Genomic DNA, 20,565 nt, shown 5'->3' on the forward strand with positions numbered 1-20,565 from the left:
GCCCCTCTAAGCTTGGCGATGAGTGGGGAGGTTTCAGCAGCTCCCGGCCGACATGTCGCGGCTCAGGAGTGAAGCTCAAGGGGAAGGAGGAAGACATGAACACTGCCACAAACTCCGGCTCTCTCGACCCCGCTGGCTCCCCCGAGTCGACAAAAACCCTTCCATCCCCCGGCTGGTCCATGGATCCAACTTCAGGACCCCCGACCTGGCCGAGGAGAAGCATATTTTCAGCGGGTGGTTGCGGGACAGCGATCGGGGGATCAGGAGAAAAACAACGGCGGCCATGTTGGAAAAAATGTTTACAGCTGCAAGTTGAGAGGGTTCAGAAATTTTGAAATAAATATGCTTTTAAAGATGCTTTTGGCTAATTTTTTCCTTGTTTTGCATTCCCCAGAATGACGGCGAAATGTCTGGATGTGAGCAGCGATGAAGGGCTGAAGAGATTGGGTAAAAGGTCTGGGGAAGAGGAGAGTGCTGAAGGAGATGGGGAGAGTGAAGAAGGAGGCAGCAGCTCTCAACACAACACAAAGAGAGAAGATCCATCAGCAGTTGCCACAAGCCCAGATCAACATCATTTCTTAAGATCTAGTGTCAGACCCCCCAGCAAGAGGTTAAGGAAAGATTCAACTGCTTCGAATGGATCCAGTGGCTTCCAGAACAATAAAGGAAAAGGTAAAATGAAGGCTCTTGCTGTTAAGGTTTAGTGGCATCAAACACATTACACTCTTGTGTGGGTGAAATTGGTATGTGCCTGGCTGTTTCAAAGAATTCCCTTACTTTTGTGTAATAATGCGAAGATTATTTTAAAGATTGGAAGTAGTTTATAGTATATATTAATTCATATATTGTATAAGTATACAACGAACAGCTATTATAGCCTAACTTAGCTCTTGCACTTATGCTGGAAGCCACTTAAGTAATAACATTTTAATCCTCTTCTCTGGAACAGCTATATTCTAGTTTATCTATACTTTAATTCCCAACAATATAATCTACATGTATACTTTTTTGTTTAGAATTTGAAGTACTGCATCACAGCACAACTCTTACTTTTTCAGTGGAACAACAGACTAAATGTAAAATGTAACATGAACAAGAAGTTTTATCTATGAACAGTAGACACCAGGACACTGGCATCACTCACTGTAATTTTTATTTCATCCAATCTTCCACGGTTGTATGTTTTTGCACATTATCTCCGTACATACAAGTGTATGAATTATGACCAGGAGACTCCCGTTTGAACCTGCCAAATTTGATGATATCATGGCTCATCCGACTGTGGTCTCAACTCCGTTTCCCTGCTTATCCCTTTACCTCTTTTCTTTAAGCCAAGAATCACTCTACCTCTACTTTAAAAATATTCAATGACCCTGCTTCAACTGCTGTCTGAAGAAGAGAATTCCACAGATTCTCAACCCCCTGAGGAAATAAAAATCTCCTCACATCTGCCTTAATTGTGTCCACTACCATTTAGTTTCTCCAACAAGGGGAGGATCCTTTCAGCATTCACTCTGTGAAGTTTCCTCAGGATCTCATATATTTCAATAAAATCACCTCTCAACCGTTCCTCATAAGACAACTCCCTCATTCCAGGAATCAGTTCAGATTTTATCTGAACTGCATCTTGTATCCTTAATTAAGGAGACCAAAACTGACCTTGGAGTAGATAATAACATTTCACATTGTAACTTCAAGCAAACTTGTTGTAATTCATGTAGTAGGACATCCCATCCCTTGACTGCAGAGTTTTGCAATCTCTCACCATTTAGAATTATTTTCTGCCGTTTTATTCTTCATGCCAAAGTGGACAAGCTTACAGTTTTCCATATTATACTTCATTCAGAATAGTGTCACAAATCTGGATTCAAGTTGCAAGTACAACTTTGAGGTGCATACTGTATCATAACCTGAGCTAGTGAAATCAGTGGGTATGACACTTAACGGATAATTTCCTTTATTTTGTTAATACAGTTGTTCATTGTAATACAATTGCTTTTAGTTCCTTCATTACCATTTCTTCACTGAAGCGACAGTTTTTACAGCCTGTAGTATACTGACATTTCTGTAGTTAACTTGTTTTAAAAATTACGTAGTGCAATGATGACTGAATGAATCATAAAATTCTTTTTATGGAATGGTTATGACACCAAAGGAAGCCATTTGGCACACTGTACACAGACCTGAAAGAGCAATACACCAAGTGCCATTTTGCTGCTTTTTCCCTATCATCCTGCAACTTTTTTTTTCTGATGATCCAATTTTTTTTTAAATGACTCTATTTGCCTTGTCTCTCCTGTAATTTAAGGCAGTTAGTTCCAGATCCTAATCATTTGCTGAGAGAAATGGTTTTTCCTCACGTTGCCATTGCTTCTTTTGTCAATTACCTTAAGTTTGCTGTCTGGTTCTCAATTCTTTCACCAATGGGAACTGTTTGTCTCCATCTTCTCTGTGTAGATGATTTTTAAATGTTACCAAATCTCCTGTGGGCTTTCTCCTTTCCAAGCAGACTAGTCTAACTTTGCCAATCTATCTACATAACTGAAGAAAAATTCTCTGGAATTTCTCCTTTGCCTTTGCACCCTCTCTAATGCCTTTGCATCCTCCCTAAAGTGTGTTGACCAGAATTGGATGCAGTACTCCAGCTGAGGCTGAACTGTGTGTTCTTTATACAGATTTAACCTAACTCCTTTCTTTTGTATTGTATGCCCCTGTTGATATAACCCATGATGCTACTCTCAGGTCTCTTCCTTCCTGCACCCCCTTTAGAATTGTTTTAAATTACCTCCTTCGTTCAGCTGAAATGAATTTCTTGATACTACTTTGCATTGTATTTCAACTGGCACTTGACCACCCATTCCACCAATCTGCATTCGGCTCGAGCTTTTATTTAAATCAGTGAAATCATTTGCATTTAATTTAATTTCTAACATTCTCACATTCACTTAAACTACCTGTAGGAATCTTTCATCAGATATATAAATTACTTACATAAGAACCTAGAACAGTAGTACGCAATTCAGCTTATATATAGTTTATTAAACTGATTTCTATAATACTTTATTTTCAACTTCAGAAACTACTATGCTGTCATCTATTTTAATAGAAAATCATTGCTAATTGTGTAATTTAATCTAAGAATGTTTGTTTTTGGTTTTGAAATGAGTTGCAGTATAAGTCAAGAATAATGACTTGTCATCTCAGTCAAAACAATACTTGGGTACTTTTACTGAAGAGCAGGTGAGTGTTGAATGTATAGCAGTCTTAACTGATGAGCTCATTTGTTGCATTGTTCTCAGATATTCAGACAATGACCGAAGCATTTCCGTGCAGTTATTTGTAGTTTTATTATTTTCAATGAATGTTATTTTCTTCAGGGTTTTTTGGGATATTCTACTGGATCCTCATCAACTGTATTGAATTTTAATGTACCTGAGAATCCAAAGCAGTGAACATGGAGTGGTAGTAAATGTTGAAGTCAGGGAGAAGTTTTAAAACTATGGAATATTCACTGAAAGCAATCAGCTCCAATGATGAAATTTTTATCCTGACAATAGGAAACCCTCTTGGAATACTTAAAATGATAGAAATGTACCGGCTAGCAGCAGGAGCAGGTTCCCCCACTACTCAATACGATCTTGGATGATCTGAATACTCTACATTTGCTCCTGTTTCCATAATCTTTTTGCTGTCTTGCTTATCAACAGTCTATTTCCCTCTTCTTTGAAAATATTCAAACATTCTGCTTCCACAAATTTTTGAGGAAGGGAGTTCTAAGGTTTCAAGACCACGTGAGGGGTGAAATAAAAAATCTCATCTTTGTATTAGGTGGGCACTATTTATTTTTAGAAAATGATGCCTATTTTTAGATTCCCCTCAAGGCAAAACATTCTTTTGAAATTCAACCAATTAAGACCTCTCAGGACCTTGTAGGTTTCTTACTGTTACTCTTCTAAACTCCATTGGATAAAAGCCTAGCCAGTTCAGCCTGTCCTCATTAGGTAGCACATCATTCCAGGTATTAGTCCAGTAAACCATCTAAGAATGGCTTCCAATGCATTCTCAAGCTTCCTTAAATAAGGAGACCAATGCTATGCACTGTATGCCTGATGTGGTCTCACCAGAGCCCTGAATAATTAAAATATTACCTCCTATGTGTGTATTCAATTCTGTATGCAATAAACAACAACGTTCTGTAATTCTCCTTAATACGTGCTGTCCCTGCATACTAGCCCTTTGCTATTCATGCACTGAGACAGCTAGATCCTTCTGTGTCTCAGACCTATGCAATCTCTCATCATTTAGGTTCGGAATCCCTGCATGAGATTCATATTAAATTTCGTACAGTTGGTATTCACATATATACAGCCTATTCTTTACTAGTGATCATCTGAATTATCTTCCGTTATCATTGCAAAGTTGAGTTATGTTAATAAACTACTGCCTTGCAATCTCTTAGTTGCATTCATTCATTTTGTCATTCACGTCACGGTATCATTGCGGTTCTAAAGCACACCTTTTGAGGGAAATGTGAATTTTACATGATTGTGAAAGGAATAATGACAACTAACTCATTGACAAATGTTTTTAGATATTTGGGTGTTCAGAAGTAGTTATTCTGTTCTGTGATTTAGAAGGCTTTTGGGGGATTAGATGAACTTGGCATTCATGCACTTGTGATGTTAATATTTTTGTGTATTTTTACTTTGATTTTAATGTATAGCATAGAGCTGAGGAATAAAAAGCAACTTGTGGCTTATATGAAAATAAGTCTGCTCTGAAGTCAGTCAGTCAGTCATTCATCCTCTGAGAAATATCAGCACTTTATGCTAGGTATTAGTTTTGTGACCATTATAGCAGTTACTTATGGGGGATGGGGTTGGTGAATGGGTGTTGTCCATAGATTCGCATGACACTTTACACTTACTTACAAAATATAAAGCAGTCTGAACAGTTTCAGTGAAACTCCTTTTAAGTTGCTGAATATATCCTGGGAAGCATTCAGTTTTTGGCAACTTCTTTCATTATTGGGGTCTTGATTTTATCAGTACAGTAGAAATCCTCAATTGACCGAGAAAGCCAACATTAACATGTCAAACATGTGCATTCTTGAACAAACTGATATTACAACACAACATTTAAATCTAAAATTGATACTTGATTGTTCAATTACATTTCAGCATATGTTGACTTCAATTGTATTCAAATTTTAAGCAGCTTAATCTCTTCCAGCATAAAACATGCTGAAACATTTATTATAACAATTTGTATTATAGGTAACCTAATGGTTGGAGGCAGTAATTGTTTGTTTAGATTATGAACATATTTGGAAGACAATGGGAATTAAAGATGCTGCAGTTTTGGATGATCTGTTCATTAAAAGCTGTTGAATCTTTTGATTGTGACATTTAGTTTGATAGATCAACTGGAACTGATGATTCTGTATGTAATGTTTTTATTAAGCCGATCAAGCTGCAGGTGAAGATGAGCTTGTGAAAGGTGCTTGTTTATTTGTTTCGATTAGTAATGGCTGTTCTTCATTCCATAATTGCATTCTGCTAACTTGGCCATCTTGCATAAGTGAACCTCCATGGTCCTGAAAGTGATCGTTCTTGTGGAGACTTCCACAATGAATAATGTACTTTTTTTTCCAAATTTGGAAACTGTTAACTAAAATTGTGATAATTACATTTCATAATCAGTAGATTCACACTGCTCCATTTTAAGTTCCTCAATACAAGCTATTTGATAAATCCCTTTCAGCAGAGAAATAATCTTGAATTATCAATTGATATTGTAAGACAATTTTCCTGATAAATTGGGCGTGTATGTGGCCTTCCAGGAGCATCAAAGGTAACACACAAGCTTTGTTCTACAGCCATGTAAAATAATGTGTAAGGGCTGTATACTTGAAAAGTTAGCCGTGTACAATATTGATTTACGGGAATATTGGTCCAAATGTTTCTTTCTTAGTTTTGCATTCAGGCTTCTGTGCCACTTTACTATGTATTAAGAAAAGCAACTGCCCTGATTTGATGCAGTCTGATTTAAGAGCCACTATTCAATTTAACTGAGTTTTATTTCTCACTGCTGACCACATACGTTTAGTGAAATACTAATGTGCAGTTTGTGTTAACATTATTTCTGCTGAATATACTTTGCAGGAATGCATGATCTGTAAATAGTACATGTAAATGTAAGCATGAGCACATGGGTGTAACTCAAATGTTCACTATACAAATTAATGTAGCTTAGCATGTTACAGGAAATTGCATGTTGGAATGTAACTACTGGTGTAGGTTAGATGCACATTCCTTTTAAAATGACTGTTTTCCCTTTCTACTTTCTTTATTAATCCCTTCCAATTTGATGGTGTACTTTCTAGGCTACATTACTGTTTCAATTTTGTATATTGCATGCAATCTTTAATATTGGCCTTCAGAGAATTCTAAAAGCCTCAATTTTAAAAGCGCTCCACCAGCAGTGCTTACTCTGAAGGGAGGGCACCTATGCAGTCCTAAAACTGGCTTGAATTTTTATTACAGTTGATTTCAGTTTGAACTTTGTGTTAAAGTGAGTGATGCTGGTAATTTTTGCTTTCCATATCCATGTTGGAATCAAGCACCCTTGGATAAAATGTTGCAAAAGTTGAAATAATGTGAGCCTTTTCTAACTGACTACAATAACCCACGGGAGCAGTACGAACCTTTCCACTAGCTATACGTATGGCTTCTATTACTGAGAATCTGTTTAATATCTGCTTCTGTGCTGCAGACATTTGCTCCCAGGAACTGGGTGAGACCACCAAAAATCATTTCACTTGGGATCTGAGCAGTGTTGAAGGGAGCCATTTGCATCTTTACTAAAGTCTGAATTTAAACCCGTACACAAAGGATAAAAAGATTGTGCCGGTCACTATCACAGAATCTAGAATTGTATTTGTTCAGTATTCACTTGATTTCTCTTTGCTAGTTTGTTTTGATGATTCCACAGTGAAACGCTTGCGGATGTTACTGCGTTAAAAGTGTTATATACCTGCTAGTTGTTATTGGCCAGTACAATTGTCTATTTTGGATTTCAGATCAAAAAATGAAACCTCTTCTAAAGGTCATTCCACAGTCACAAATTATGCATGCGTTTTTGTTGTTGCTTAGTGGTGGAAGGTGACCTGCTAGGTTTTGATAAAAGCTGTTTTCCTGCTGCAGATATAATTACTTTTTTTTTTTGGTGCATTAAATGACATTAACTGTTGGTTATGAAACTGTCATAATAGTGTGAAATAGCACATACATTCTGTATTTTCATGTGATGAATGGGTGACTAACCATAACTCAACGCATTGCATTGCTGTAGTCAAATAGCTTGAATTGCATTGAATGCAAGTATAGTAACATACTGATTGAATCACTGAGTTTTTATCCAGAGGTCTGCACTAATGATCCGCAAATTTGATTTCAAGTCCCATCGTGGTTAATTTACACTCACTTAATTACATGCAGTCTGGCATGGAAAGCTAGTGCAGTAATGATGACCAAGAAATTACCAGATTATTGTCTTTGTTTTAAAACAAACACTGGGCTGCTATTTTTCTTCTTGTAGAATGAAATTTGCTATCCTCAACTCATCTGGGCTACATGACTCCAGACTATAGCAACATGGTTGACTCTTGATTACTGTCTGAACTGGATGAGCAGACTACCCAGTTGTATCAAACGCTACACTTGCAACTACGCAAGAGGTTGGTCACCACCATCTTCTTGAGGCCAGTTCAGAATGGAAGTTCAGAAATAACTACTAACTTTGACAGTGTGATGCACATCCTGTGAAGAAAATGCCTGATGTAAACTATGGACATTTGGGGAAAACTAATAAGACATGTTCAATATATGATGTTTCATTAGTGTTGTCAATTACAACATCTGGCAGATGATCGCATAAAGCACTGTTGGTTCCCACAATCGTCTGTTTTTGAGTGTCAGCATATCCCTTGGCTTCTATTACACAATCTTTAACCCTCTTCCCCATCTTATTCGTTCTTACTTCAAACAGGAGGAGCGTATCTTCTTTGTCACTAAGGTTAAGACCATCTGATTGACTGCCTCTGTCGCTCAGCCCATGCTTCTTCAAAAGTTCCCTGCTGCCCTAACCTTGATCTACTGTCTTTTCTCTATATTCTTCCCCCATCTCCATCAAAGTCCTTGCTGAGCTCATCTTGTCTGGGAAGCCCACTCGATCCTGCCCCTACTACACAGATAACAAGCCAACTTCTCCTCCTGGGCCCTGTGTCATCCAATATTGATAGTTCTTTCTTTTCATGTGTTGTCCCACTCTCCTTTTAAATTTGCTGTCATCATCTTTCTCAAAAATACCCTTCACCTAACCGTTCTTGCAAAGTACCTCCCCATCTTCAACCTCCGTTTCCTTCACAAAGTGCGTGAACATGTTGCCCTCGCATCAGTGTCTATTTTTCTTGGAATTACATATTTAAATCCCTCCAATAGAATTTCCACCAAAACAACTCGTTATCGAAGTCACAACTGAGATCTTATGTGATTGTGACAAGGATTAAATTTCCTTTGTCATCTCTTTCAATCTGAATTCAGTCTTTAACACATTTTATTGCCCCTCTTCTTCTAATGTTATTCCACTGTCATCCAACTACCATGGAACTGCTCTCATATGTTTCATTTTTAACTGTCTAGTCACAACCAGAGTATCATTTGCAGTGGAGTGCCTTCTCACTCCCACATTATTACCACTACTGCTGCCAAGGACCTATCCACTGTCCCTTACTGTTTCTCAGGTATTTGCTGGCCTCTGCCACATCATCCAAAAACACAGCAATAGTTTCCATGTATGGATGTTCAACTCTCATCATCACCAGTTTCTCTTGATTTTCAACTGTTGCTAAATTATCAGACTGTATCTGACATCTAGCGGTAGATAAGCAGAGATTTCCACTGTTTGAATGCTAGGAAACTGACACCATTGTTTTTGACTTCCCATCTAAATCTGTTTCAGAGTTGCCCACTTTATCCCTCCCCTGGAAACAGTCTGTTCCAAACTTCAGTGTAACATTTGACCCTAAGACAAGCTTCTGACTTCCTTTTTGTGCCATCTCTGAGACTCTATTTCCACCTTTGCAACATGACCCAAATTCATCCTCTTTCAACTTATTTGCTATTGGTACCCTCATTCATGCCTTTGCTACCTCTACACACAAAAATTCCAATGCTCTCCAGGCTCGTTTCTCACGTACACTTGATAGCAACCAAAATGTTGTTGCCTGTTCTAAATTCACAGCAAGTTCCTGATTTCTCACAATTGCTTGTTGACCTACATTTTCCTGGTCAAGTAAAGTCTTGATTTTAATACCTCATCCTTGTTTTCAAATCCGTCCACAACTATCTTTGTCTGTTACCTCATCTAGCCCCACAACTCTCCCAGATCTGTGTTCTCATGTAATGCTTCTTGAGCATCTCTAATGTTAATTGATGCACCGTTGGTGGCCATGGCTTCTGCCAAGGCTCTAAGTGCTGGAAATATCTCTGTGCACATCTCAGCCTCTCTATTTTGCCCTCTTTTAGAATGTTCCTTAAAATCCACCACCTTAATTCAGGTTTTAATCATTTGACCTAATTTTTCCTTGTATGGTTCAGTGTCATATTTCACGATGCTCCTGTGAAGTTCTTTGGAATGTTTGATTGTGTTAAAGATGGTATGTAAATATAAGTTCTTAATTACTCCTGAAATCTGTTATGGTTTGTGATAAGACTGTTTGTTTGTTTTAATTTAATGCTAAAGCGATGTGTGTTATTTAGAGACAAAATAACCTATCTAGTTTACTGCTCAATTTATTTCTTTTCCCAATCGCAAAAGACTTGAAATCTAGCAGGTAAATCTTTTGCCCAGTTCAGTAAATGTGTTTTAGAGATAGTCGGAACTGCAGATGCTGGAGAATCCGAGACAACAAGGTGCAGGGCTGGATGAACACAGCAGGCCAAGCAGCATCATAGGAGCAGAAAGGCTGACGTTTCGGGCCTAGACCCTTCACAATACTAAAGATTGGAATTTAAAATAATTAGTTGGAATGCGACTGTTGTGATCTGGACAGAACAGTTACAGGCAAGCCAACAAAGATCCACTGCATTGTCTTTACAGAATTGGAGCCCAACTCTTAGCCTACTTGCAAACTGGCTTTCACAAACTCCTCTCCCTGTCATCATTATTTTAACATTGAAATCTGAAGTAAAACCAGAAAATGGTGGAAGCATGCAACAAACCAGGCAGCATCTTTGGAGAGAGCTACACTGGTTGACCTTTTACATTTATAAAAGTTCATCAATCTGAAACAGGACTTTGGTTCTCTCTGCACAGGTCTGCTTGTTTCCATTATTTTTAAAATTCTGTCCCTGTTTCCATTATGATCTTGTTAGCCGCTACTGCCAGTGGTTCTATTTGATTATTTAAAAGTCTCGGTATTCAATATAGGAGTTTCAGACTTTCATTCTGGAATGATTTTGTCTTTATTTCTGTAATTCACAAAGTAACCCATTTGATCCAACAAGATGAAGCAGCTGGTGATGTATGTGCTTGCAGTATTTATTTGATGCTGGAGTAACAATATTGTACCGTATTTTGTGTAGATGGTGTTAACAATTGTGTTTGGCTCTGTTTTCCCCATTTTCTAGTGGTCCGTTTTATTTTGGTAATATATTTAGGTGCACTTGTTAGAGAGATATCTAGACAGACAGGACATTGGATAGACAGGAGGGAAACTGGCCACAAGAATACACGAACACCAACTAGCGACAAAAAGACATGACCAGTACTCTCGCGTCTCCATTCAGACGGATAAGGAGAACCACCAGTTGAGTTGGGACAACATCAAGATCCTAGGACAAGGCAAACAGAGACAAGCACAGGAATTTCTAGAGGCTTGGTTCTCCACCAAAAAGGCCATCAATAAACATGTAGAATTAGACCCTATATATACACCACTGTGAAGAAAAACTGGAAGTGAGATAACCAATTCCAGCAGAGTTTAAACGCCAGGCGGGAAACCACAACAGCGCTACATCGGAGGCTGCACTGATGATGTTACCCAGCAGGGTAATGAAACGTCTGCGAACTAACAAACCAGCTTGGCGAGCGAACCAACCACAGCATCCACAATCTAAGCTACAAATCTACTCAAGAACCTTTGGTGTCTATGGTCAAAATTTCCTCCTTTGGTAAAAGTTTAGGGTAAATTGAGACCAGATGCAGGTCTAAAACAAAAACGTTCTCATTTTTTGCTTGTCTTTAGATTACTTGTAAATGCTGTACTGGTAAAAGTGGCTGTAGTTCTTGCAGATTTGTTTAAAAACGCAATTCTCTATTCGAATTAAAATGTGAGTCTTTATTTACTTGTGATTTTATTTTGCAGTGGACTTGCTATAGTGAGCCATTGCCATGATGATATTCAGTGTCTTCGCACCACGCTCAAAAGTTTTGTACAATTTAGAGCCTGGCAGTTGGATAAATATTGTACTTCACATGAGGAGTGGTGGTGTAATGAGAATGTCATTAGACTAGTATCCTGGATACTAGTCCTTTAGGGAAGGAAAGCTGCTTCCTTACCTGGACTGACCTATATGTGACTTCAGAGCAACCGCAATCTGGTTGACTCTTAACTCTGGGCAGCTAGGGATGGGCGATGAATGTGGCTAGTCAGCAACATGTCACTCCATAAGTGAATTTTTAAAAAAGTTCCCTGTGTTGCCCAAGTAAAAATTTAAAGTAATTGAAGTCATTTGCCTTCAGAATGTTATTTCTAATGCGACATGTAAAAATGTGATTATATTGGAATATACTGAGAATTTTTTAAGCAGTCGTGATTGGCACAATTTTTTATTGTCTGTTTAGATTTTGTTACAAAGTCTCATTTTTATTGCTTACTTTGCATCTTACACTTTTTTTGTCTGTGGTAAGCAAGGAAAGGTTTATTCAGAATGTTTTGCATAATGCATTAAAAATACATTTAGAAATGATTGGTTTTCGTTTAGATGTGCAGTTTGTTTTAAAATGACTATGTCTGGGCTAGAGTTGAATCAGTGAAATATTAATGAAAACTATTCTGTGCGATGTACAATACAGGTAATAATTTTATTTCTTTCTTCCTTAACTTTAGCTGTTGCTTCATTCCTATTATCTTATTTAATCTTTTTAGCTGCCTTGTCCGCAAAGGTATCTTGCAGTACTGAACTGTAAAGGAAGTGTAAACTTCACAGACAAAATAAGAATTCAGTTGTATATTCAGTCCATAACATTGATTTCTGTGGTTTAACTATGGGCAAGTTCCACAACCAATTTGTAGTAGCACTAATTGACTGAGATCAACTAACACCTTAGACTTGGTGTCACATCTGGTGTCCTGTTCATCTTTATAGCTCAGTTATGTTCAGAAGCTCATCAGATTTGCTTAACACCAGACTGGGATAGTTAACTGCATGGACAATTGTTAAATTCATAAAGTGTCTATTTTTTTCAGTTGCCTGGTATTGTTATCTATTGACATATTAGGTTACAAAGATAGAAGTATTTTTAAAAATTGCATTGTACAAGTTCTTCTTTGAAATCAGTGCAATGGGAAGAAGACCTTGTCTACATGGCCCAGGTCACACTTTTGAAAAGTCTGACTTAACTTTTTTGTTCCCTCTGCAGGTCCTGAGGGGGGAGCTGCTGCCTCTGGTTATGCATCTGGCATTGCTGCTGGCAGCACTGGTGGAAGCGGCAAAACCACAGCAAAAAGCTTATCTTCCATTTCAGGAGAAAAGGAGGAAGGGAACAAGAAGAAAGTTCGAAGACAGTGGGAGTCCTGGAGTGCAGAGGATAAAAATTCATTTTTCGAAGGGCTGTATGAGGTACGTTTGGTTTCCAGAGTTAAAATCGCAATATGTTAATTTGATGTCTGCTATATTAGTTCTAAGGGAAATAGTATTGTTCTCTAAATCATATGATCTAAAATCTGATTAAAAGTTAAACATAGTTATTACTTCCAGTTATGAGACTTTCTGATGGAATAAATGCTTAAATTTCAGTGATTTCCCAGAATGTCATTGCTATACCTCCCCATCCTCTCCCGTCACCTCTTTTACATAGATATATCCCTATAACTGCAAAAATAAAAGGCAAAGGCTAACATACGCACAGTACTGTAGCCCGTTGGTTCTGGATGTCAACAAGTTAAATGTTGTTACAATTGTAGTTTTACAGTCATGCTGATCCCACATTGGAGCTAGTTGCTATGGAATCTGGTGCTCTAATGCATTGTAAGGATTTGCCCATTATGTTGAATTTTCCCTGAAGGAATTTGGTGACTATTGTTGCAATTATACAAGGTAATGATCACTTTAATTGTCTGTGCAAAAGAACTTAAGTGATTCTAAGTAAAAGGGTTCAGATGTTCTTTTGTAATGCTTTTAAGCTGATTGAAGATGGTTAAGTGTGCAAGAGATACATTACATTAACAATTTATTGAACAAAAGAAGTCATAATTCTCTTTTGTCAATTCTGCTATGTTTGTTTATATTTCCTAATATGTCCCAATCAGAGCTAATTGTAAACAGAGCAGTTGTATGTATAGGCATTTAACTATAGTGAAGCATATGTCTGAATCTTCCAAGTTTATCTATTTCTGTTTAACTCCTGAAAATATTTAAAGAGGTTACAATTTGTATTGATATTTCTGTCTTCTGTTGATCCATCTACTTCCATTGCTTTGTTTAGTAATGTGCCTTTTTGTCCTGTCCCTGAGCAGTTGGCGGCAACATGCCCCAAGGTTTCAACCTTGGCCATTACCATTCCTTAATCATAAGCAGAGGCATGTTCATAAATATGGAGCAAGCTTTTGTAAGCGTGCTGACAACACATGCTTCTGCCATTTCCTCTTGTTCCGTGACTGACACTATGCCATTTGACTATCTTTGGTGTAAGTTAAGCATACTTTGAGTTACACGAATAAGTGCTTACATTTCATGGTTTCCCATCACATCATGGGCTAGAAATTCTACAGCAAGTAATACACTTACTCAATGTCTACCATCTACAAGGCATATGACAGGCTGATGGAATATTCTCCATGAATGGGTGCAGCTCCAATAACACTTGAAGCTCAGTACCATCCAGGACAAAGCGGCCTGCTTGATTAGCACTCCAACTACAATTTTCAATATTTACTCCCTTTACCTCCCAGATGATCTTTATCATCTAGAAGGGCAGGGTGGTATATGTATGGGTACGCCACTAGCTACAAGATCATCTCCAAGGCACGTGCCATCCTAATGTGGAACTGTATCATTGTTCCTTTATTGTCGCTGGATTAAAATTCAGCAGCTCTCTTCCTAACTGCACTGTGGGTGACCCTAAAGTTCAAGAAGGCAGCTCATCATCACCTTCTGCAGAGGAATTAGTGATAAGGCAATAAATACTAGTCTAACCAGCAATGTCCGCATCCCATGATCAAGTTTAAAAAAGAACGAGTTTCAGCTTGACATTGATGTGATTTAAACCATCAATTCATCTCCGATAGTAGGCTATGTTCCTCAGGGACCGTCATTCTCTGCTGCTTGCTCACTGAATCATTAAAATGTTCATTTCCTTTCACTCAAATAATTCCATTTACTTGAACAGTAGTATTAATATAGTTTCATTTAATTTTTAGCATGGAAAGGATTTTGAAGCAATACAAAATAACATAGCTCTAAAGTACAAGAAGAAAGGGAAGCCAGCAAGTATGGTGAAAAATAAGGAGCAAGTTCGGCATTTCTACTACCGTACTTGGCACAAGATCTCCAAATACATTGACTTCAATAATGGTGAATACAGAATTCCACGAGAATAATTGCACATTTACTGCTTACTCTTTACTTATCTTGGTGTTCATTTGGACAGTTGTTCTGTATCCACTTAGATTGCTATATGCGTGACACAAAATTTTACCTTTTACTATGGAATACTGTAGTGGTTGTTGAGTTACAATCACCAAGAGTGATAAATTCTTTACTTTTCCAAGAAAAAGGAATGGATATGATTGCATTTGTGGTTCTGTGCTTTTCAGCATGTTGTGTTTCAGCAATTTTGTTAGCAACATTTTGAAAATAAGTGTTGGCTAACAAACTTCTCTGATGACACTCAAAATCTATTCTTTGTATTTTATTTGAAAGCATCTATATTGCCCGAATCAGGCATTTGAGGTTTGAGTTAATGTTTACATTTGGTATGATTTTTTTAGACTTAACTTATCTAGAAATGTGTAGTCACTAAAATTTAGTGGAGAAGTAGTATAATTGTAATTACATTTTAAGGAAGTTTTTATTTTGGCCAAATTGCAGAGATCCATATGTTCATCCTGTTTGTTGTGGACAGGGGTGACCAACAAAAATAAACACTCTAATAATCTATGTCATGAATACAACTCAATTTTCCTGGATAGCCTGAATAATCCAATTAATTCCAAGACAGCTGATTGCAGCAGTGAATGTATTCTTACTGTAGAAAAGGCTAGTACAGAGTCATACATTTCTTGAAATGTAGTGAAACCCAGCTTGGAGAAATTGGAATTGGTAAGATCATACTCATTCTAGAAGTAAAGATTTTTATGTAGTTATTACATGTTGTGGTTATCTGTGATTTTGTTTTCTTCAGTCTAATCAACCTACATATTATGCTTTCAGTAGCTAGAAGGTATTTATGAATGACAGCTATTTTGTTTCATTTCTCAGTGGGAAAGAGAATTGATGGGGAATAAAAATGGGTTCCTGATTTGCTATCCCCTATTTTGCTTTAGCACAGAATTTCATTAGTAGAACTTTAAATGCATTTTAAAGGCATTTTTAGATGTGTTTCCAGAAGGCAAAATAACAGACCATCATGCTGATAACTTAGCAAACTTTGACAAAATTAGTACAATAAAAATGCAAGATGAGGTTTGAAATAAATTGAAATTGCTAGCCTTGCACATTGTGTCCTTTGTCTCACTCACGACCTTTTAAGTTAACTAGGTGATAACAAATGCTGAAACTTGTTTCTTTTTAAGCATTCAGCAGGTAAAATATGTGTGATTTACTAACTTTATCTGTGTCCTTTTTTAAGTTATTTTCTGCATCCTCTGTCCACCCTTTGAAAATGTTAGGGCAGCTTCCAGCACTGGTTATTCCTTTGTAGTCTGTCCAGGCCTGCTCATTAAGACAGAGTGGTATTGGGTTACATTCTGCTCAGTAGTCTTATTTCTAGTAGAAATCAGTGGATTGTGACCAAGAATTGCAATCCTAGTTGATTTTTCTTTCTTCACGAATAGCAATAAAAAGCTGGTAACCAGATTGAGATCAATAATTTCAGCAAGGGTCTGGGATCATCCGGTCCATATTGCTCAGCAGCCTGCTGTTTTTAACAACTAAATTATTAATTGAAATAAAAATAGAAAATGCTAGATCTGCTCAGTATATTTGGCAACATATGGAGTGAAACAATTTTAAAATTTCAGATAGTGACCTTTAATTAGAAGCAGTTAATTCTTATAAAAGGTCATCATGTTATGGTGAAATATTGGTTGACGTGAAATTTTAATTGTTTTCCTCTCCTTTAGGATGCTGAGTATTTCCAGCATTTTCTGTTCATGTTTCAGATTTCCAACATTCCACGATTAGGCTTGCTTCTCCGTAAATTATTGGCTGAACTATATCTTAATACATACAAAAATTTTGAATTATACTTTTGTTGCAGTGTTCTCCCGAGGACTGAAGAAATCATCCCAGGAGCTCTATGGGCTAATATGTTATGGAGAATTACGCAAAAAAATCGGCGGATGTGAGTATTTTTATAGGATGTGGTAGGGATGTAATGGGGTTCCACAGGATCAGTGCTGGGACCACAACTGTTTACAATGTATATTAGTAACTTGGAAGAAGGAAGTGAATGTACTATGGTCAAATTTGCAGGCGACACAAAAGTAGATGGAAAGGCAATTATGAGATGGATGCAAACAGTTTACAGAGGTATCTTGATAGGTTAAGTAACTGGGCAAAAAGTTAGCAAAAGGAGTATAATGTGGGAAAATGAAAAGTTGTTCATTTTGGAAGGGATGAAAAAAAGGAACAGAATATTATTTAAATGGAGGAAAGCTGCAGAAAACTGCAACACAAAGGGACCTAGGAGTATTTGTGCATGGAACACTGAAAGTTAGCAAACAGGTACAGCCATGATTCTATTGATTGGTGGAGCAGGCACAAGGGACAGAATGACCTACTCCTGTTCCTGCTAATTTTGGCATTATGGAAGGAAACTTCTTGTAATTGGATCTAGCCCTTTTGCAGTGTAGAAATTGAAAACCAGCATTGTAAACGGCTATTGACAGTCTTCAAATATTTTCTTTCTTAAAAATTAAGTATTGCCATTCGCTTCTATGAATCCCATCACCTTGTAAAAAGGAACTAGTCCCCACTCAAAAGCCCCTGTTTTGCCCTCTACAGACCATCATGTTTTTGTCTGGATAGTTTCTGAATTCTAATCTTCCTGTCATGTAAATACCTTATGTATCATGTCTATTCAGTCTTTAAAGTTTTTGTTCACACTTCCCGGTACATGTTTTAAACAGCTACAACTATAAATAAATTCATTCGGTTCACTGGACTATCAGTTGGTAATGTTCATTCCGTGTATTGCTTTGAATGGTGGATGCTCGAAAAATACTTGATTTGTCAGCAGTGATTGTTTTATGGAAATGTTAAACTGAGGCCTCCACTGCCTGCGTGGATTGAAGAGAAGAATCCAGTGAAACTATTTAGAGAATATGGAAATCTCCTCATGTCATTGGGTATCACCACCACCAAAATCATACTAACTTGTTATGTATCTAATTTACTGTTAATGGTACCTTGTTATTGGTCATCACATCATACATAAAAATATGATCCTATTTACGAAAGTGAAGTGCTTGTAGTGCCTACACCAAATGTACTGTAGTAGTTCAAGAATGCAGTTCACCACGTGTAACCTGGAGACTGCCTGTATGAGTGACTTTTCTTTTTCATCTAGATTAGGTGGCTCACAGCGAAAATCACGAATGTAGACTGATGGCCTAAATGGCCCTTTCTGGTACAGTTTTGGGGCCTCTTTCAACCAGGTGGCTTAATGATAAATTGTTAGTTCCTGGTTCATGATATTCTTCCTGTTAATGTTGCTGGGATAGAGTGTTGCAAGTAAAATACCTATTCATTCTCATAAGTAGCTTGCTCAATGTGAAATATATGATCTTAAAAATTTCTACTTCCTATTAAATATCATGAATTAAGAGCATTGGATTAGAACAAGATTTCATTTCACTTAAATGTGCTGGTGTGTAACAAGACATATGGCTGTTCTGTTTTAATCATTTTTTAAAAATCTGCATTTTTCTGAGCTGACTAAGCAACTAAATACCAGCTGATGTGGTAGCTCTGTTCTGTTAAATGCTCAATGAACGTATTCAGGAAAGATTTCTTGTAAAGGCAGATTCTGAAGAAGGACCATACAGCCTAGAACAGGCAATTAATGTATTCTAAAATTATAGATTGCATATTAATTTAATTCTGTTATAATGCATTTATTTCTCAGGCATGGATGATAAAAATGCAGCTAAACTCAATGAATTAATTCAAGCTGGGTAAGTAACAAATTTATTACAAAAGGTTATCTAATGCCATCAAAGAATGATTTAATGTAATGGCTCACAACGATCATAGTGTGTCCTTCGACCAAAAATTACCATTCTTTTCAAGGCTTGAAGTAATATGTGGAAGTTTTATATCAGTTGGTTTGAATTTAGAGCCTTATTTTGTATCTGTCTACTGGCTACTTGTGATTATGATGGCATGCAGCAGTCTCTCATGACAAAAGAGTAATATGTAACAAAGCCACCAAAATATGTCAGAAAAACACTGAATCCTATTAAGTATGTTCACTGTACATTCACTTTCCTTTGGAGTCTGTGATTTTCCCACAGAACTTCTTCAAAAAAGCAACCTTTTCAAGATAATTGGAAAGCCCTGTGATATAATGCACACTTCACAAAAAAAACCTTGACAGAATTGCACATCAAGACAGTTATGTAGGTTTAATATTGTTGATAAATGTTGGAGGTGGATGAAGAATTCATTGAAGGAAAGGCACAGTAGGGTATGGTTATGGAAGTGGTGTTGTGTTGCACAGATATATTGCCCGATATAGGTCAATGCAAAGGGTTGTTTTGATCTGCCTGAGCAACCTGGCTTCAGAAGCACAAAATAAGTTGATCAGACTTTTGAGTTGTTTGGGGAGCAGGAGAGCTTATTGAAGCAACTGAAAAGTTAAAAAGACCTAGACTATGTCTGTCAGTGGCCTCTGAGATTCAGTATAGTTAAGTGCAAGGATAAAAGGCTTGGAATGAAGTTGGTACGTGAAACATTGAACTGAAATAGAGACAGAATGATAAGGAGTGATAGAAAGCTTAATAGTTTTTTTTCTCCTTATAGAAGCTGACTTGTTTATTCTTAGTATTTTAAATTTTTATTTCAATTTGGTGTCTTTTCCTTTTTTTACTAATAATGTACAGTGATTTCACGGCATCAGTTAAATAGCAATGAATTATTGACAGATTAGTTGAAAGTAGAGGACTGTCTTGAAACCATTGTCCTGAAGCAGCATGTGGATTTGCTCAGATGCACATTTGCATGCTTCTTCACTTCTGGTCACCAGGGCAAAAAGAGCACTTTAAGATTTGGAATTGGTGCAGTCTATAACCAGAAGATGGATTGTTTTTATCTGAGGGCAGAGTTCTAAGGAAATGATACAGAAGAGTGCTTCTAAAGCAAGGGGCTAAGGAAGAACTTTATAGAGGTATATAACATCAAGATGAACTTGAAAAGATTAATCCTAAACATAACCACGACTGCAGGACAAGAAGATATAATGAAAGCTGATTAAAAGTGTGTTTAGGATTGATGACAAAACATCTCTTCATGCAAAATCATTGCTACCTGGCATAGTCTTTTGGAAAATGGAAAAAATACCCTCACTGCATTCAAAAGACATTTGGATACATATATTGACAGTCGTACTTATGATAGGTACAGGTAGCCTTCCTGTCTTTGTCATAATGTTATGTACTGTAATCATTGCTAAGATTTTGTAATTTGACCAGTCAGGCAGTTTTGAGGGGCTTCTATTGCATGATTTATCCAACTTGGAATCGTTGGAGCATGTGGAGAAGGCTGTCTACCATATTGATTTCAGATGGGTAACAATATCTTTACTCAGCAACTGCCAAAATACGGTTGTTTCATAATTTAAGTGAATGCTGAGATTATTGGTCTTGTCTTTCTCTGTCATTAAAGCCATTGTGATTTTTCTGATTCAGTGCCACCACTGTGCGATACAAAGGTCGCAATTTACGTATAAAGACGCCAACGTGCCGGGCTTTGAAAAAAATCTGTGATCCTGAGGGTAAGTTCTATAAGATGATGTTCGAAGTCCGATGAAATTAAATTCATCAAATTTTAAGAAAGTATT

General features: G+C 37.2%; 1 protein-coding gene across 2 annotated transcripts in view; it reads left to right on the forward strand.

The window, feature by feature from the left end:
- The window catches only part of cramp1 (cramped chromatin regulator homolog 1), a 61,504-nt gene that overhangs the window by 3,656 nt on the left and 37,283 nt on the right, over positions 1-20,565 (forward strand). For both annotated transcript variants that reach the window (XM_048609529.1, XM_048609530.1), the window contains exons 2-7: positions 395-672; positions 12,706-12,905; positions 14,705-14,858; positions 16,765-16,848; positions 18,634-18,682; positions 20,414-20,499. In XM_048609529.1, coding sequence (XP_048465486.1) covers positions 395-672; positions 12,706-12,905; positions 14,705-14,858; positions 16,765-16,848; positions 18,634-18,682; positions 20,414-20,499 — 851 coding nt within the window. The remainder of the gene's footprint in view (positions 1-394; positions 673-12,705; positions 12,906-14,704; positions 14,859-16,764; positions 16,849-18,633; positions 18,683-20,413; positions 20,500-20,565) is intronic.

Source organism: Rhincodon typus, chromosome 21 (assembly GCF_021869965.1).
Source record: "Rhincodon typus isolate 14 chromosome 21, sRhiTyp1.1, whole genome shotgun sequence".
Lineage (NCBI taxonomy): Eukaryota > Metazoa > Chordata > Chondrichthyes > Orectolobiformes > Rhincodontidae > Rhincodon > Rhincodon typus.